Source organism: Podarcis muralis, chromosome 9, assembly GCF_964188315.1.
Source record: "Podarcis muralis chromosome 9, rPodMur119.hap1.1, whole genome shotgun sequence".
NCBI classification, from domain to species: domain Eukaryota; kingdom Metazoa; phylum Chordata; class Lepidosauria; order Squamata; family Lacertidae; genus Podarcis; species Podarcis muralis.
In genome coordinates, this window is record NC_135663.1 from 37,642,997 (window position 1) to 37,660,881 (window position 17,885).

The following is a 17,885-nucleotide window of genomic DNA, read 5'->3' on the forward strand; positions in this document are numbered from 1 at the left end:
AAACATATAGGGGGTAGGGTGATATAGAACAAAGCACATGAAAAATTTAGGGAGGACCTGTTGTAAATAAAAATATGCCCTTTTCCCTTATGGGGTAGCCAAGAGCCCATATAGAGTCCTTACGTAGGTTCCCTATTGGTAGGAGAGAATAACAGAGGCCAACCAGAGAATATTGAGAAGCAAAGCAGCTAGTAAGCTTGATCTTTATTGATCTGTTGCAACAGGGTGCTCCCCTCACACGCAGGAAAAGAGGAGGACCCCCCAAAATGCCGTGCAAGGGCTTATAAAGACTTTTGAAATTCCCATTCTCTAGATCAAGACCACCCCCAGAAACATTATGCATACATCACAGAAGGGGTGTAACCTAAGACCACCCCTCAAATACATCCCACCTACATCACAGAAATTTAAATTGTTTTTCTCCTGTCACAGTTTATCTCCTGTCTGGCAAGTTATTTGATTGGATTGCCTGGGGAGCCTGGCCATTCTTTTGTAGTGGTAAAATACTTATTTCCTGGGCCAGGTCACAGGCTCACACCTTATTCAAACAGACATATCCTTGAGACAGGATTTGTGAGGAAAGAGACAATGGGGAGGCTTTTCCAGTTTAACCTTGCAGAGAAAGGATTTGGTCAGGAATCAAAATGGTTCTAGGTTGGTCTTCCTGTGTTGATCTATGTATGTGCAGTTATGAACATTACCATATATCTAAGACCATAAAATTCCTATCACAGACCCAAACTAGATATTTTGCTACATATAGAATTATATATCAAGAGATTCATTTGATGGTTACATTTTGTTAAAAATATAAACAAATGTATGCTGAAAGTTGCACAGTGTAACTAAAAACTGCATCTCTTCTGAACTCAAATGCATTGCCTAATGGTCACTGTCTATGTATAAAAGCTTTAAAAGCTAAATATTTTAAGAGGTTGTGTTGCTTTGCCTGTTTCCTCAGGAGCCAAATACTACCAGTGCTGTTCAGAACTGCTTCCTTAGTACTGCAATTTCAATACTGTAATACTACTGTATAATGAAACGCCTAAATTCTGAAAGCAAATATAAGTATCTGTACAGTATGTGAACGATGACCATACAATGCTGGTGTCATTAAGAAATAAGGAAAAAAGGGGGATAATCTCATTTCCACCACAGGGCACACAAAAGTGCCGTCAGTAAAACAGAACCATTCTCAAAACTTAAACTTGACTGCTCTTCCCTCTACTGTGCTTCTTGTGCAAGTGCTATCAAACAAGCAGCATACAGAGATACAGAGATTGTGCCCAAGCATTTTTTTTGCACAGAGTATGTACAGTATCTGCCCTTGTGGAGGCAAGGTCACTCAGCAGCAGAGTATTCTCAAAGTTAGGGTGGTATCTTTGTAGCTTTGTGTTGCAGCTCGTAATGGAGTCAAAGTTGTAAAGTGATTGCCTTTTACCATTCTGAAGGAAAACTTTCAAGAAATCCATTTACACCTCTGATGTGAAAGACCGACAGAATATATTTCAATGATTTTAGTGGGAAGGAGAAGAAGAGGAAAATTCACAGCCTGACCCAAAATGCTCATACAAAGAATGATTCTGTGTAGAAGCAGTCACATCAGGAACCTGTAAATGCACTTTTCTTTACAGTGAGGATCATCTAACATGTCATATTTGGGAAAGCCAGTTATGCTTTTCTGAAAGGAAAAGAGGCATTGAGGGATAGGTTTTTATCTTCCTACAGAAGATTAAAAACTAACTTCTTATTTCAGTTTTGAATATTAACTTGAATAGGGAAGGTGTTTAGTTTTCAAAAATATGCACAATGCCCTTATTATCTGCCAAACCAGATTGCAATGCAAGAACACAATGAAGATTTTTTTTTTTTAAGTCACGAGTTAATTATTAAGGAAGGAATCACTCTGGCTGACTTTTGCTAAGGGTGCACTTCTTCAGAGACTGAGAATTAAAGCTATCCCACTGACATTTATGGATCTACTAACCCTAACCCTAAACCACTGACATTTATGGATCTACTACAAGATTGCTCCCAAGTATGTAGTCTAAAAATTGCAGCCTCTCCAGCTGCAGTCATTCTGTGCCTTTTACTGTCACCTCTCCATCCCTCCCCGGCATCAAAGAAAGAGCTGGGGACACCTTCAAATCACTTGTTTTACCCTTACCTTGTATGGTGCTTTCAGCGAGAAAAAAGCCCCTGCTGCCACTCACTCACTCACTCTGGCTAGCTTTGTAATTGGCTAGTGGCTAGCCTATACTGTACTTTGCTGGCGAGTTCATTTTGTTCTCTCTGGCAGCATCTGATCTTCCCTGAGCAGTCAGAGGAAGGGAAATTACCCATTTATCTACTCAGGGAAGATCAGCTGCCACTAGAGAGAACAAGCTAAGCAAGAAGGATATATATCCTTTCCATTTTAGTATCTTATCCCTTTATGGGACAACTAACTAATTTCCCATGAAACAGTAACATCAGAACAAAAACAAAAGAAAAAACCAGACATGATTATTTTCTTTTAAAAGAATATTACTCTAAACACATTTTACAGATAAGAGTACTACTCTGCTCCTCAAAATAGCCATAGTTGCTTTTACCAAATATGTATGCCTTTTTCACCTTGCACCATTAGTTTAATAAAAGATTTTAAATACTAAATGATTATTTCATTCTCTGTCTTTTTCTCTTCCAATGTTTACAATTTTCAGCATTTCCCAATTTTTTTACAATTCTGTCCCATGTACTTTCCATTTTTCTTTTTGCTAATTCACACTTTAAAACACTTCCAGATCAAGCGAGAAAAAGCATCTAGTTTATTTACATGTGATATAATTTACAATATTCTTTTGTGATAAATGCAGCCTTTGTGAATTGACAGCCATTAGCTAAATCAGCTCTTCTTAAACTAACATTCATCTGTTTTGCATTTTTGGCTAAGGACCTGGCTATGAAAAGTTGATCTTAATTATATTTTCACAAATGCATGCAACTTCTATATTCCAAGTCAATTAAAAATGACAAGTGTGACAAAAGGTAAAAATAAAAAAAGGTTTTTAAAAAGAGAGGTCCCATGTTTGTATTTTAATGACTGGATTATAAAATCAGAAATGCAATTGTGAGACAACATCTACTTTATTAGAAGGGACGTAATCTGCCAGTTTTAATTTTCGATGGTGGGATTATGCCCTGGGCATCCAATCCCAATCGGAAGCTTCATGGTTTTCTTTCCCCTGGGACAGCATCTTTTGTGGTCTCTTAAGAGGAGGGATTGGATCATTAACACAGCTAGACACATCATATGCAAAACACAGTAATAGTATTAGATGTCAGAAATGGATAGTGTTTCTACCATTTACAAAATAGTCACCTTGGGAACAATTTCACCTGCCAGACACACACAATGTGCACACACAGAATGTCTGCTAGTAAGTCAGGCAGACCAGTCCTCTGGCCCTGCTAAGCCAGCACCAAAGCCAACATTAAGTAGTCACGAACTTGTGCACAAGAATAGCATGAAAAACAAAAGCCAACATACCAGTATGAGCAGGCACTGCCATAGCACCCCTACAAGTTCCACCCACACATTCTGGTACTGCAAACTAATGGCATCCCTACTAGCCATTGTAGGAATGGCACTAATAAACTCACAACAGCAGCAGAAATGCCATGATAATGTTATTCCACCAGAACATACCACTTTGATACCACAATGCAAAAGATTTGGATCAGGAGTCGTACATGCAGGATGGATCCAAAGAGTTTCCCACACACAGTGTATTCAGAGCATAGCACACAACAAGTTCATATTTGTGTTTGCATTAAGATGGAAGCTTTTTTCAAGGGGTGGGGGCACATACAACAGAAAGCTACACACCACAGAAGGCAGCAGCACAGCATTTATTTATTTATTTATTTATTTAAAGACGGCTAGTCCAGTGTGAATTTCCCACCCAGGTTAGATGACTCCCAAAGGGCAAAGATGATTGTATGGGTGCCCCACTGACAACTAGGTGTTTGGATGGGGAAAGAGAGAGGAAGCAGATCTAGAACCCAGGAATACCACTGAGTACTATACCACACAACTATAGGAGCAGGAAGAAGAAGAATCTGTTCTGGGGCTTTTGTAATCTCCTAGGGACATGCTCTAGTTGCTCTTTTGCATGCTGATTACTGGACAAGCCATGTAGACAGGACTAGATGGACTCAACAACATGGAGCTCTAGCCTTAGAAAACAGCATAGACACACCACAGGAGATCTTAGGTTCAATCTCGGGCTAGATTCCCAGGAGAAAGAGTTGGGAGGAGACACACATGCACACCTGAAACGGGACAGAGTGCTTGCCAATGGAGTGAAAGGTGCAAGGACTAACATACTCACTCTGCCAACTGTCAGCCTCAGTGAGGCCCAGGATACCAGTCATTTTGCTCACCCCCTTCTACTGCAACCAGCCAAACGCACACATGGACATGCATCTGGTTGCTTGCCAGTAGGTGGTGTTTCCTCAGCAGAACATGTCATCCATTTCCTCCTTCAATTCATGCAGCCTGATTTATCATAAACCAATTCCTAGGAGGAAAAGCCAACAGCACCATGAACTGCAGGGGCCATCCTGCTTCCCTTGCTGGTGTTCAATGGGCAAAACCACTGGGTCAAGATGCAGTCTCTTAGCCCTAGTGGGGTACTGTAAAGAACCTTCTGCCCCCTCCCATTGTGTGTTCCCTTATGAAGACAGCTGAGTTTGAGGGAAGCAAACTCTTATTTGCAACGTATCAGTAATAACAGCAACACAGGTGAATGAATCATAGCTTTTATTGGCAGCATCATTTCTGGAATTAAGTTCTGACAGCATCATACAGTAATGGGCTAACCAATTTGCTTGCTTTTGCAGGACCTCCGTGCCTTCAAGAGTGGCATGATGGACACAGGAGTACCACAGGTAGCTTTCTTCATCATGGGATATCCATCACCTATTGTATGTCTTTGAAAACTCTGCAAAGTCACAGGAACTATGCAAGCAGCAAAGCACCTAATTTCCAAGGTTGTGGTCTGATGGCACACAAGACCACGACCTTGCTGAAGCTAAGCAAATCTGGGTAGTGCCAGTGCTTGGTTGGGTGGCTGTCTAGATACCACCTTGCCTTCAATGAAGGAAGAAATGTATAAGATAAACATAAGAAAATACCGTATTTTTTGCTCTATAAGACTCACTTTTTCCCTCCTAAAAAGTAAGGGGAAATGTGTGTGCGTCTTATGGAGCGAATGCAGGCTGTGCAGCTATCCCTGAAGCCAAAACAGCAAGAGGGATTGCTGCTTTCACTGCGCAGCAATCCCTCTTGCTGTTCTGGCTTCTGAGATTCAGAATATGTTTTTCTTGTTTTCCTCCTCCAAAAACTAGGTGCGTCTTGTGGTCTGGTGCGTCTTATAGAGCGAAAAATACGGTAAGTATAAATAGCTCCCCACAGGTCACTGCTACAGTTGTAGGCCTTTTTGCATGTGGTTTGCATGGCAATGGGAAGAGGGAGACACTTGCTTCTGTACATTCTGGTTGCCTGTGGAGAAACACAGGGATAGTGATGAATAATGGGTAGCAGTTGCAACCCAGTGGTTAAAGTACTCAGTAAGGGCTGTTGAAGACTGGTTGAGAAAGGGTACTGCTGCCACTACGTGCTCTTCTATTCCTCATGCCCCATATGCACTCACCTCTCTTTGGTACTCCTCCCAATCTCAAGAGGAGTGCACAATGCAAGTCACTGGGACAATAGTCACCAATTCAATGTATGAAGCTGCACTGGAAGTCTTGTCTCCAGTTACTGTTTGCTCTACTCTGGATCCCCTGCCTCTAGTCCTGTAACCAAAACAAAAAAACCAACCACTGCCCAGCTCTGGTGCTCACCATCAAATGCATGGTGCTCTACATTCTTTTCATTCGTGCCTGGTGAGAACTTACCTAGGTTTCTTGGTATTCCACAGTATTTATTCGTCCTGTGTACCCTATGCAGGAAACACTGCTGCAAACTGTTGAGTAAATGGAGGGTCATAAAGCCAATACAGTGGTACCTCGGGTTACATACGCTTCAGGTTACAGACTCCGCTAACCCAGAAATAGTACCTCAGGTTAAGAACTGTGCTTCAGGATGAGAACAGAAATCGTGCAGCGGCAGTGCAGCGGCAGCAGGAGGCCCCATTAGCTAAAGTGGTGCTTCAGGTTAAGAACAGACCTCCAGAATGAATTAAGTTCTTAACCCGAGGTACCACTGTAAACTCTTTACCCACATTATTTATTATTTGAGTTACATCCCATGTTTACTCCAAGGAGCTCAAGGTGGCATACATAGTTCTCCTCTTGCCACATTTTTATCCTCACAAAAACCCTGTGAGGTAGGTTAGGCTGAGAGTGAGTAACTCATCCTAGTGAGCTGAGTGGAGATTTTAATCCTTGATGCCCAGGTCCTAGTCCAACAATCTAACCACTATGCCACACTGGATGACACACTAACACTGGAAGTTTATGATAGTGCTCTCCTCACCCGTGTCTTTTCTTGGTGGTTTGGCAGGAAGGAATGGAGGATATGAGGGATACCTGCTTTGAAGTATAGTGTCTCCCCACCCCCACTCCCGCAGTGAGCTATACCTGCTGGCTTTTCTGTGCTGAGTGCTTTGTTGTTGCAGTCCAAGTTGCAAAAACGGAGTTGAAGTTCCTGTTGGGCATTTGTGTTCAAAAGCAGAGTATCTGGAAGGGTTCTGAAAAGACAAGCATCATTCATCTGCCCTTTCACCAACCCCACCCCACCACCATATCCCCTACCTGTTGCATGTCTGTTTGGGCAAAGTTCCAATTTGTGTGCTCCTTGTGCTTTAGACACAGTAGTAGGGTTATGTAACCCTATGCTGTGTGTCTTGTTAGAGGACACATGAATAATATTTCTTTGCTGGGGCATTTCTGCTTCTGAAAGTGTGCCATGATTGATTCCAGGGTTAGTTGGGCTCCTACACTCCAATGAGTCTGTAGGGATAGGGATAGAAGGACAGTTATCTAGGGCTCTCTACTAGCTACAATTACAACATTTTAAGTTTATGCCGCCTCTTTTGAGCTATTCTGTCATCAGGGATGGAAAAGACCATCGACTGGGTAAGAGTTGTGTCAATGCAGCCTCCCACTGGTACAAGAATAGCACTAAGCCAATGTAATTTCCCCCCAGTAATGTTGTGCTCATTGCCCTATGCTTATCAATTGAGAAGTCCCACTGTGCTCCATAGGACTTCCTTCCAGGTAATGTGCATAGCACTGTAGCTTTAGTTGCAATCCTATGCCCTCAGCAAGCATAATCTGATTAGATGAATGGTTTGTATGTTACTTAGAAGCATAGATATGTAATATTTAAAATGTAGTAAATATAACATCAAAGAAGAAAAATATGGGATGTATGCAGGTTAGAATTTACAAAGTAATCAAATGTTTGGTTTATATAATAGAGGAGAAATGTGTGTAGTTGTGTGTGGTGGGTCAGAAAAAGAAAAATGTTGAGCAACAGTTTTTGAGTAAGCATCACTTTAAAACCCATACATACATATACATGCTATTTTATATAATACATCATACACCCACACATATAGATGTGAGAAACCCTCTCTTCCAGCAGAGGGCATCTTCTACACACTAGAAAAACTTCTCAGTTGAGTGAAGACAATTTTATACACACGGGAAAGAAATGTGTCATTTAAAATAGAAATATGGGTTTCCAAGTGTTGTCCAGTTCTGAAAATAACATTTAACGGTTTCTAAGACAAGGGTCAATACCCCAAGACTCTCTTCTGTGTCGGCAACACTGGAATTAATGGGAGCCCAAACAAGAGCTTCAGTAGTATTTATACAGAAGATACTTCTGATGGAATATGCATTTGGAAACATAAGGTAGTACAGCTTACATGAACAGTTCGAACATACAGTAGATCTGAAATTCACACAATGCCTGCAGAGGGAAGGTGCTGCTGTCTAACATGCCATTCAAGGTTAGCAAGAAAGGTGAGATGCAGTTCAGACCTGCCATGTACACAGTTCATGCACTTGTTTGGGGACACACTTAGAAAGAACTGCCCAGCAGAACAGGATTAATGGATTTTGCTGTGGGGACAGGGGCTCTACTAGACACCTATGGATAGATCTGCCTGCCTGCATTTTCAATTACTTTAGGTGCTGCAGTGACCTTATGTTGCCAATATTACACATACCTCTCGTACTTTCTCTTTTTCATGCATGTATTCTTTCTCCACCAGCAATGTGTATTTCAATTCTACCTCACTTCCCTGTACATTTTTTCATGCTTCCTCATACATGCCTATTCAGTCCTTGTTGATCTTAGCAAGACACACAATTTAATGTCTTTTTCTTGGAGGCCTGGGCTACAAATGCAGCAGAATGAGGCAACAGAAACCTGAGGTGGTAGAGTGGACCATACCACTTCAGACGGTATGTGGGTTGGTATCTTTCTTTCTTTTCTTTTTTAGTACTCTATTTTAAAAAAATAAAACCAAAAACCCAAACAGGCAAGAAGTGGCTAGGCTGGAAATTTTCCCTTGGTATGCTAGGTTTCCTCCCTCACTTGCAAGAAGTCCTACAAGTTAGTATTCCCTATCTACGGTGTCGAGTGGTACTGCCTACTCTAATGCCTCAAGGTTGTATCACCCTGTTCTATGGACGTATAGCAACAGGCCAGGAATAATTATGATTCTATGTACCTAAGTTATGGCAGGGATCCAAATAGCTATTTGGGGGGGATAGCTTCTCCCCCCCCCCAATTAAACAGACCCTCATGCCATATCACAAATTGCTTTTCAAGCTCCCAGAGTTAAAGCAGCATGAAGAGTTACTTTCACCAGTCCAAATTCCCCTCGGGAATGTGGATTGAGGAGTGTGCTTGTTTGGATCCTTGCCAGCGTATTTTCTGAATCACCATTAATCCGGTTATGTTGAGGCCTTGAATGTAATTACTGTCACATTAATTATTTCATAAAATTTATATACCGCTTGATTGTAAAACTCAGAGAGATTTAAAGGTAAAGGTAAAGGTACCCCTGCCCGAACGGGCCAGTCTTGACAGACTCTGGGGTTGTGCGCCCATCTCACTCAAGAAGCCGGGGGCCAGCGCTGTCTGGAGACACTTCCGGGTCACGTGGCCAGCGTGACAAAGCTGCATCTGGCGAGCCAGCGCAGCACACGGAACGCCGTTTACCTTCCCGCCAGTAAGCGGTCCCTATTTGTCTACTTGCACCCGGGGGTGCTTTCAAACTGCTAGGTTGGCAGGCGCTGGGACCGAGCAGCAGGAGCGCACCCCGCCACGGGGATTCGAACCGCCGACCTTTCGATCGGCAAGCCCTAGGCGCTGAGGCTTTTACCCACAGCGCCACCCGCGTCCCTCAGAGAGATTTACAAAAAGATAAAACAATAAAGCTTTGATTATTTTAATATTATTGCTATGGACAATGTGCTTTGAACATGTTCATTTAAGCTGATGTGCCAGGGTTGTAAGGCTGAAATGCAAGGGATTCTCATCTCTTTTTCTAGAAGCATGGTTCTTATGCTTTCTATATGCAACAACCCCACCTGGAAATGCAGTGGTACCCCAGCACTACAAATGTATGCAGCTTGTGTTGATGATTAAGAAAGAAAAGCTCCTACTAAACCGTTTTATAGAGAATATGCAGAATATTTCCCTTGACATTCTCTGTGTTGGTCAACCCTTATCTTTCACAGTTTCTGTTGAGCTGAATGCTTTGGAAAACAAATTTACCTGATTATACATGCTTATTACTGAGTTGCTGGGTCTAAATTTGCATTTATTGTTCCTATTTATTTTGGTTGTCTTCATGCTGACAAATTTGATAAAGATTTTTTTTTTAAGTGCTTGCAGATACACACTATGTATATAGGCCAATTTTCAGGATTTCAATGATCCAGGTAACTATTTGGGCATTTTAAAACTTAAGTCCAAAGTCCCCTTAGGTCTACAGTAATATGAAGGGACATAAACAATTCTAAGCACACAGAAGGAGGGGCCCCCAGTTTCTGTTGATAAATTACTAAATGCAAAAATCCTGTAAATCTGGATATGGGACAGTTTGATACTGGCTGTTCCTCGTTATTTTCTATTTCAGCATATATAGACAAAGAATTGTACATTTTGAGGACTGTACCACAACAGTGCTAAATCATATCAGTATTCTGAGATTACATGAGTATTGTTGATTGTTTTCTGGGATAATATTTCGGACTGGGATGCTGTGTGTGCTAATTTAGTTTAACTTCCATGAAACAGTCCAATTAATTGAGTGTTATGGCATTCTTAGGAATAGAAAATTATGTCAAAATGAAATGAGCTTCTACACTAGATGGTGCTATGCCACTTTCCAGGAAAAAAACCTGCTACAGTACTTAAAAGGAAGTTTTATTATGCTGTTGATTCTACGGTCTGAAATTTACATTAGGGTGTTAAGCCATTTCCAAATGGTGACAAAGGCAATACAAGAAATGAAAATAATGCACCATGGCAAAGACAATTAATGTTGGCAGACACTCCTTTTCTAGAAAGTGAAATATAACCCACTTCCAGAATGGCTTCTCATCACTATTTCCAAACCAGAGTATATAGCCTTTCTAAGCAAACAGTTTTCATTGTCAGTCAGTCATCATATTCAATTTCATTTCTAATTTAAAACTAAAAGGGCTTTACTTTTTATCTCTATCTAATAAAATGAAAGCTATTGGAAGAATTAGGGGAGAAATTTTTATCAAAAGAAATATAATTTTTCATGTTTGCATACATTACAGGGCAAATTCACACATGAAACTTCTTGCCTATGACCCATTCTGCTTTCTTTAAAGAAAATCTTAGCAATGTAATAAGCGTGCTATATGGGGAAATGTGCATGACATTTGTATATTGAAATTATTGATGCATATCAGCACAATCAAGCCAAAATTGATACTCCCATTGATTTATGAGGCAATCCCTACACTAAAGATCTGTATGAGTGGCTACAAGATTCAGAGACCACCACAGATATGTCATTGGAACATGCTACCTATAGACCTGTTCTGTTGAAGACACGCTGAGGGAGTGGCCAAAATGGCTGGGAGAGAATCATGGATGGGAGGCAGGTGGCTCTGGGGAGGAGTACACACATGCTATGTCCCTCCAATTCACAGTCACGCCCTGTTGTGTAGCTTTACACTACTGACTGGTTTCAATGGGAGGGATTTTTTATTTCATTTTTATTTAAACCACCTTCCTCTGTATGAATGACCACCTCACCTGAATTGCCAAGACAGAGCGTAGGATATGATGCAACTGAATACACCATCACAGTACATCACCATTAGTACAGTCCACACAGTGTGAACAAAATGTATATGACAGGAAGATGGCATGATGGTGGTCGTGTTTCTCCCTCCCCCCTCAATACTGTGATGCTTAAGAGATACAAGTGGGAATTTGGGTGAGGGGAACTATGGAGAAGATGAGTTTTGCCCACCAAGGGAGCACTTTGGAAAAAACAGCCTGTCTCCAGAACATCCTAGGCTCTTGCGAAGCCTCTCCTCTTCCTGGAGGGGAGGAGTTGTGACGGGAATCACTTCCTGTGCTCGCGGGGGCGTGGCATGGCCAGGGCCCCTGCATCATTGGAGTCCTGAGCCTGCGTCATGCACCCCAGCCAGCCAATCTTGCTGGCAGGGGGGGGGCGTGATTTAGCCGCACTTAAATGGCCGCGGGCCCACAGGCTCTTCATTGTTCTTCCGGCTTCCTCATATCACCCACCCTCTCTCTAGGTTTTGCTTCAGCACCTGACCTTGCTAGGGACCTCCGTTGGTCACCTTGGTTGTCCAAGGGGCCTGGTAGGAATTTTTTCCACTTGGCAGATTGGCATCAGCCACTTGGTTTTTCGCCTACCTCGTAGCAAATCGGCATGACTTTGTAAGGTTTGGCAGTTAGGCACTGGAAGATGTGTTGTGTGTTGGAGAGGAGGTTGTGGCCATCACCTACCCCTCCCCTCGAAGGGTATTCCGTTAAAGGAATCCAGTGGTCATGGTTCCTGTCTGATGCCCAGGTGGTGGCTAGGGCCACAGCACAACCCCAGTGACTCTAGGGGAAAGCTTCCAGTTGCATCAATAAGCTCCCCCTACAGGTTCTTAACCCTTGTGTGACTCCCTGCTGAGCAGGCAGGAGTTAAGTATAGTCTGTTCGGATCCAATGCCTAAGCCAATACCACTCACATTCTGTAACCAATAAAGTTACAGCCTTTTTTAGCCCATTAACCTAAAATACTTGTGTCCACGTGTCTTATTTCATCACAAAGTGGGGAGCGGGGCCTCGACGCACAAACACTGATACCAATTCTCAGCCTAGAATCCTAAGATCTTTAGCCTCCAGACACAAATACCCAAACACTCCAAAAATTGGGGATGCTAGGAAAGGGCACTTCACAGAAGCAAGCAAGGAAAGGAGAAACACATGCAGTAATGTACTGTTTAACAATTTCAACTGGTAGGTAGGCAATCTTACAGGGGCAGGTGGTGGAAATGGTATGAACCTCTTGTGTCCTGGCATGCTCCATTACAAATACTTGGGCACTATGTGAAGATGTTCCCAACATACAGCTGGAGCCATATAAACAGATGCTATAACTGTTCCTCTCTCTGTCTTGCCATTGCCAAAGGCACAGTTGTCCTGCTGGAGTTGCTAGTTGACAACCCCAGATACCAATCTTTGCCTTTCATGATTTACCTCATCCTGGATGCTCCAGAATAAACATCACCGCCATGCTTATATGTGTTGTTCCTGTGTTTGTAGGAATTAACAGACTGAGAGGGAGCCCTTTCCCACATGCAGGAAGTTGGTGCAACTGCAGAAGATGGAGAAAGATTCCTGGCAGCTCCTGGTCCACCCCCCTGCCCCCGCCAAACACCTGGTTATCAACCAGGGAAGGGGGTGGTGGAGCTTTTCAGGCAGCCCTACCCCCACCTCTGCCTGGTGAAATACAAGCAACCATCTGGTAGGGAGGCAGATTAGGAAAAAGCAGTACAGCCACTGAGGGAAGGGGCAGCTAGCTACTAACAAAAGAAAGCACATGACTGGCAACTAACCAATCAGGGCAGCCATACTCCAGAGCTCCAGCAGCAGCCAGTCCCATGAGAGTGCTGCACCAGTGTGACATAACCAAGGAAACTCATTGACAAACTATTAGCATTAGAATTTCAAACCAATTTTCATATTGCTTTTTGTTGTTGGTTCTTGTTCAATATTCTCTAGTTGCAATTGGACTACAGAATAGACATAGATGTCACAAACTGGATATGCATAATGCAGTTAAAATACTTTTCAAAAAGAATCACATACTATAGTAAATGACTGCAATCTGTGAGTTTTTATGATCCAAATCACTTCACTGAACATCCTTGCATGAAAAATTTGCACAATCTCATTGGTTCCAATAGGATAATAATAATGATAATGATGATAATGATGATGATGATGATGATAATAATAATAATTTATTTATACCCCAACCATCTGGCTGGGTTTCCCCAGCCACGCTGGGCAGCTTCCAACAAAATATTAAAATACAATAGTGCATCAAACATTAAAAACAGGGCTCCTTCAGGTATACTGGACCAAGGCTATTTAGGACTTTACAGTTATATTACATGTACAGGAATATACTTGAGTCCACATGGTGGGAAGCACAAAATATAGTTTGGAACTTCTCCATGTATATTTGATTCCAAGAGAAAAATATCACATTTTCTAGCAGCAACCACAGAGACAAATATATGCTTGGCTTCAAGTCAATAGGATTTCAAAAATAATCGCTATGTTTGAGGTGTATGTCTGACATACTTGGAAAATAAAACTAATGAACATTTCCTTGTTCATTAATAGTTAGATCCTTATGGAACATGTCCTATACTATTTTTTTTTTTTTTAAGAATTAGAAAAAAATGTTCATGGATCTTGTTGCTACATCGGCATGGCTCATGGCTTCTGTGGAATATACTGCCCCTAGTATAAATTAATAGAAGTTGTGCAGCAGTTGTGGTGGGTGGGTGGAGGCCCTCTTTTGGAATTAAGGTAATTTCTAAATGCAGAGTGCAAACCTCACACTATGGTAATCTATGTATGTGTTGCTTGTGCACTTTGCCTGCCTGGCTGGCCCAAGTCATCAATAATGAATAGATCTGTACAGCAGTACAAGGACCAAGTGTTGGGGCTTGTCGGGGATTTCAGAAGAGGGGGGCGGAGAAAACACAGGTTTGCCATTTGATTGTTTTTTCTGGCATGTAGAAAGCCACAAACCCACAATGAATTTTTGGCTTCAAAAAAATTAAGAGGGGAGGAAATTTTTTGAAACTTTTAAGTATTCATTTATCAAGTAAAGCATGAAGCAGGAGGAGGGAAATGAGAAGGAAGATCAACTCTGTAAAACATTTGTTTTGTTTTGCAATATAATATTTATAGAAATGGAAAGCTACTAGCTGATAAGGGGAACCAAGAAAATATGAATTCAACAACACCTCACTTTCTTGTTAAGGGAAGAAATCTTGCCTCATTTGAGAAAAGATTATTATACTTTTTAGACAGACATAATGGAAGATGAAAAAAGGAAAACCAAATTTACTTGTCCAGAAAAGCAACTGATTCATAGGTCATATAAATTAAACATTTGCTGAAATACAACTTAATAGATCCCCAAAATTTCTAACAATTGCAAATAAGTTAAATGTTACCTAGCTGCTACTAACAACACAAACTGGTATGATGTTATCTCTAGCAATTTCCTCCTCTTTCTCCTAAGCATATTTCCATAGATATCATAATTGTAGCATTGCAAGAGAGATCATCTCATGTTTTACAAACAGAATGCACCAGCTGGTACTTTACCAATCCATATCCCCTGGGAATAAACAGAGTTCTGGATAACTAAATTTCTACTGCAAGCACTTGAGCCAATCCCAATGTAAACCCAACCTTTGTTGCGTTTCTGGCTGTGCAAGTAAATTACATACTATATTTTCATAATGCTAAACTTTAGTAGTCCCAGAACTACTGCACTAGGAGGATAACTACTATTATCAGGAGAGGGAGGGAGGGAGGAGAGAGAGTGACAAATTCTCAAAAGCTTTGCGAACTGACCCCTTCACAATTTTTTTTAAAAAAGTGAGCATTTACAAACATACTTGAATAACAGGACAAATGCATTACTTTATATTATTATGCCTTTCTAGGTGAAAACATGAAGACAGAGGTAAATGCCTCTGCAACATTGCATGCCCCCCCAAATATATATTCATCCTCTTAGTGTGGATCAGCTTCCAGAAATGGTCAAGAGTTGATGTTGTCCATTCTGCTTCAAGTGATCTGCCAGTTTGGCCATATAATTCATTTAGAGAAATAGAAACACCTTGTGCAACTGGCTTGGAAAAAGTTTCCCATGGTTGCTGTATGCTGAGTCTTCCTCCCCCTCCCCCCTCTTTGTTATTTACCAAGAATTCATGGCATTGCAGCCATACATAGATTCCCTGTAAATTTCATCCGCTAATTTCTTTGAGAAGCTACACCTCACTAGTTCCTGTTCCTGCAATCCAATCCCATTTCTAGTCTCCCACCTGCCTTCAGCAAATTGCATCAGATTTATTAAAGTGCTCACAGTAGATTACAACTGCATGAATTCACTGTTGACTCAGAAGAAAGACAGAACTCATTTCTACAGCTCCAGTAAAGTAATATATACAGGAAATATGCAGAAGGTTTGTACTGGGAGATAGGAAAAGTTTATCTTAAAGTACTCTTTTTTTTATAATGGAACCAAACAAAACAGTGGGCTGGATCCAGATACATAGTATCCAAAAGCTGCTCATACTATGGTGGAATCTACACACATATAAAAACTGTCCTGAAAATGCTTTTTTTTAAAAAAAAAAAATACATTGAATTTTCCATAAGGCTCACCATTGTCATCTAGTGTCACATTGTATATTGCACTTAAAACACATTTAAAACATTTTATTTGCAGCTGTATAGTTGAGTGCTATGAGACTTTTCTGCCTCTACCAAATGCCCCTTGATAAGCCCTCCTCAGGGGTGAGAGGCCTTTAGAAATGGCATGGTACACAGTGCAAAATACTGCAGTGGAAGCAAGGCACATACAGAAAGGGGTGGGGCTTAAGTGAGAGTTGCCTTCCGCTTACACAAGGGACCTTCTTGATCCAAGCCAGCCTCTCTGGATACATCAACACAAGAAAGGCATCGTGGATAGCAGCTTTCCTTCACCCATTTTCCAGCTCAGAAATTCTTTGTGAGAATTTGCCTTCTCACAAAGAGAAGGAGCAAAGCCAAGTTTCCTTTTACATGAGGATTAAAACAATTTAGCTTAAAGCAGAAACAAGACAGAATGAACACATGTGAAAGTGAAAGGATAGAAATAAAGATGGATTTAGGCAGCCCTGTATGGAAACAAGAAAATAATGCAGAAGGTATTCGCATAAGGGCCACTAGGATGTATGTATGTATGTATGTATGTATGTGTGCGCCGAACTGAGGTGGGATTTTGCCACATGGCCTTTCCTTCATCATGTGATTTTGACATTTCAAACCATTGCTGGAGCGGTGTAGAGTGCAGCTATAGGAACGCAGCAACTACAACACTTGGATAATGCAGCTATCAAGACTTGAGATTTGTTGGTATGACACAAATTAAGAACATAAGAAGAAGAGCCTGCTGGATCAGGTCAATGGCCCATTGAGTTCAGTATCCTTGCTCTCACAGCAGCCAACAAGATGCCTGTGGGAAGCCCCAAGCAGGATTTGAGCACAACAGTAGTTTCCAGCAACTGGTATCAGCTAATGTGTCTCATCTGAAACATTAGGCTTGGATTCAAAGTTGCTACAGTCATACCTCATGTTACTTTTGCTTCATGATACGTTTTTTCAGGTTGCATCCCGCGGTGACCTGGAAGTACCGGAAAGGGCTACTTCCGGGTTTTGCCGCTCACACATGCACAGATGCGCAAAATGACATCACGCGTATGCGCAGAAGTGGCGAATCACAACCCACGCATGCACAGACACACAGCTGTGGGTTGCTTTCTATTCATGTTGCAAACGGGCCTCCGGAACAGATCCCGTTCGCAACCAGAGGTACCACTGTATTTTGCTCACCCAAGGGCAGATCTCTGCACAACCCTGCACCATATCCCACCTCATTCCCAAGAATTATCCAGTCCTCAGAAGAAAATGTTCTGGAACACAGAGGGCTGAAGGGTAGACAGGAAAGTCCCTTCCCATGGACTGAACTCTGCCCTGCTCACTGAAGAGAAGTTAGGAGCAAAGCCATAATTTTGTATTTTAAAAACCATTCAAAAGCCAAAGAGCTCCCTAGGCCAGGGACACCTGGTTAAGAGGAGAATAAAGCTGCCTTTCAAATGTTGATGAATTTCAAGTTTGTAGAATTCATACATTACCAGTTGCCATTCCTACCAATGCCATGCAATAAGCCACAGGGCAAATCAAAAGGTGTTCAGTCATTTGTTAACATTTAGGCTGAGTTCAGATAGCACCATATGTCACAATGGCTTTTATCGTGCACCCACACAGCATCAATGATAGCATCTTATTCCACCCCCCCATCCCCCAGTATTTTCTTACCTAATAATTTCAGTGTTATATGTGATCTTTCAAAAGATGTAAAAGCCACTGATGGAGTCCTAGCTGAATCTAGCAGAAGATAAGCGCTCATTTTTGTTTTAATTACTTAAAAAAAAATGGTTTGCAACCCCACTGACTTCGAAAATCATGGAAGTTTTGCACTGCCATTTGATAAAATTTGGGGTGGTATTCT

General features: G+C 41.6%; 1 protein-coding gene across 18 annotated transcripts in view; it reads right to left on the reverse strand.

Annotated features, from left to right (window-relative positions):
* The window catches only part of SLC10A7 (solute carrier family 10 member 7), a 133,921-nt gene that overhangs the window by 49,713 nt on the left and 66,323 nt on the right, over nt 1-17,885 (reverse strand). The window contains exons 6-8 of one of the 18 annotated variants that reach the window (XM_077934075.1): nt 6,631-6,740; nt 5,947-6,014; nt 5,433-5,548 (exon numbers count right to left, since the gene is read on the reverse strand). The exons of 14 other annotated variants lie outside the window; for them this stretch is intronic. In XM_077934075.1, the coding sequence (XP_077790201.1) occupies nt 5,469-5,548; nt 5,947-6,014; nt 6,631-6,740 (258 nt within the window). In that variant the 3' untranslated portion in view covers nt 5,433-5,468. Of the gene's footprint in view, nt 1-5,432; nt 6,015-6,630; nt 6,741-17,885 lie in introns of those variants that run through there. 3 more of the 18 variants (XM_077934074.1, XM_028743145.2, XM_077934078.1) reach the window with 3 other exon arrangements.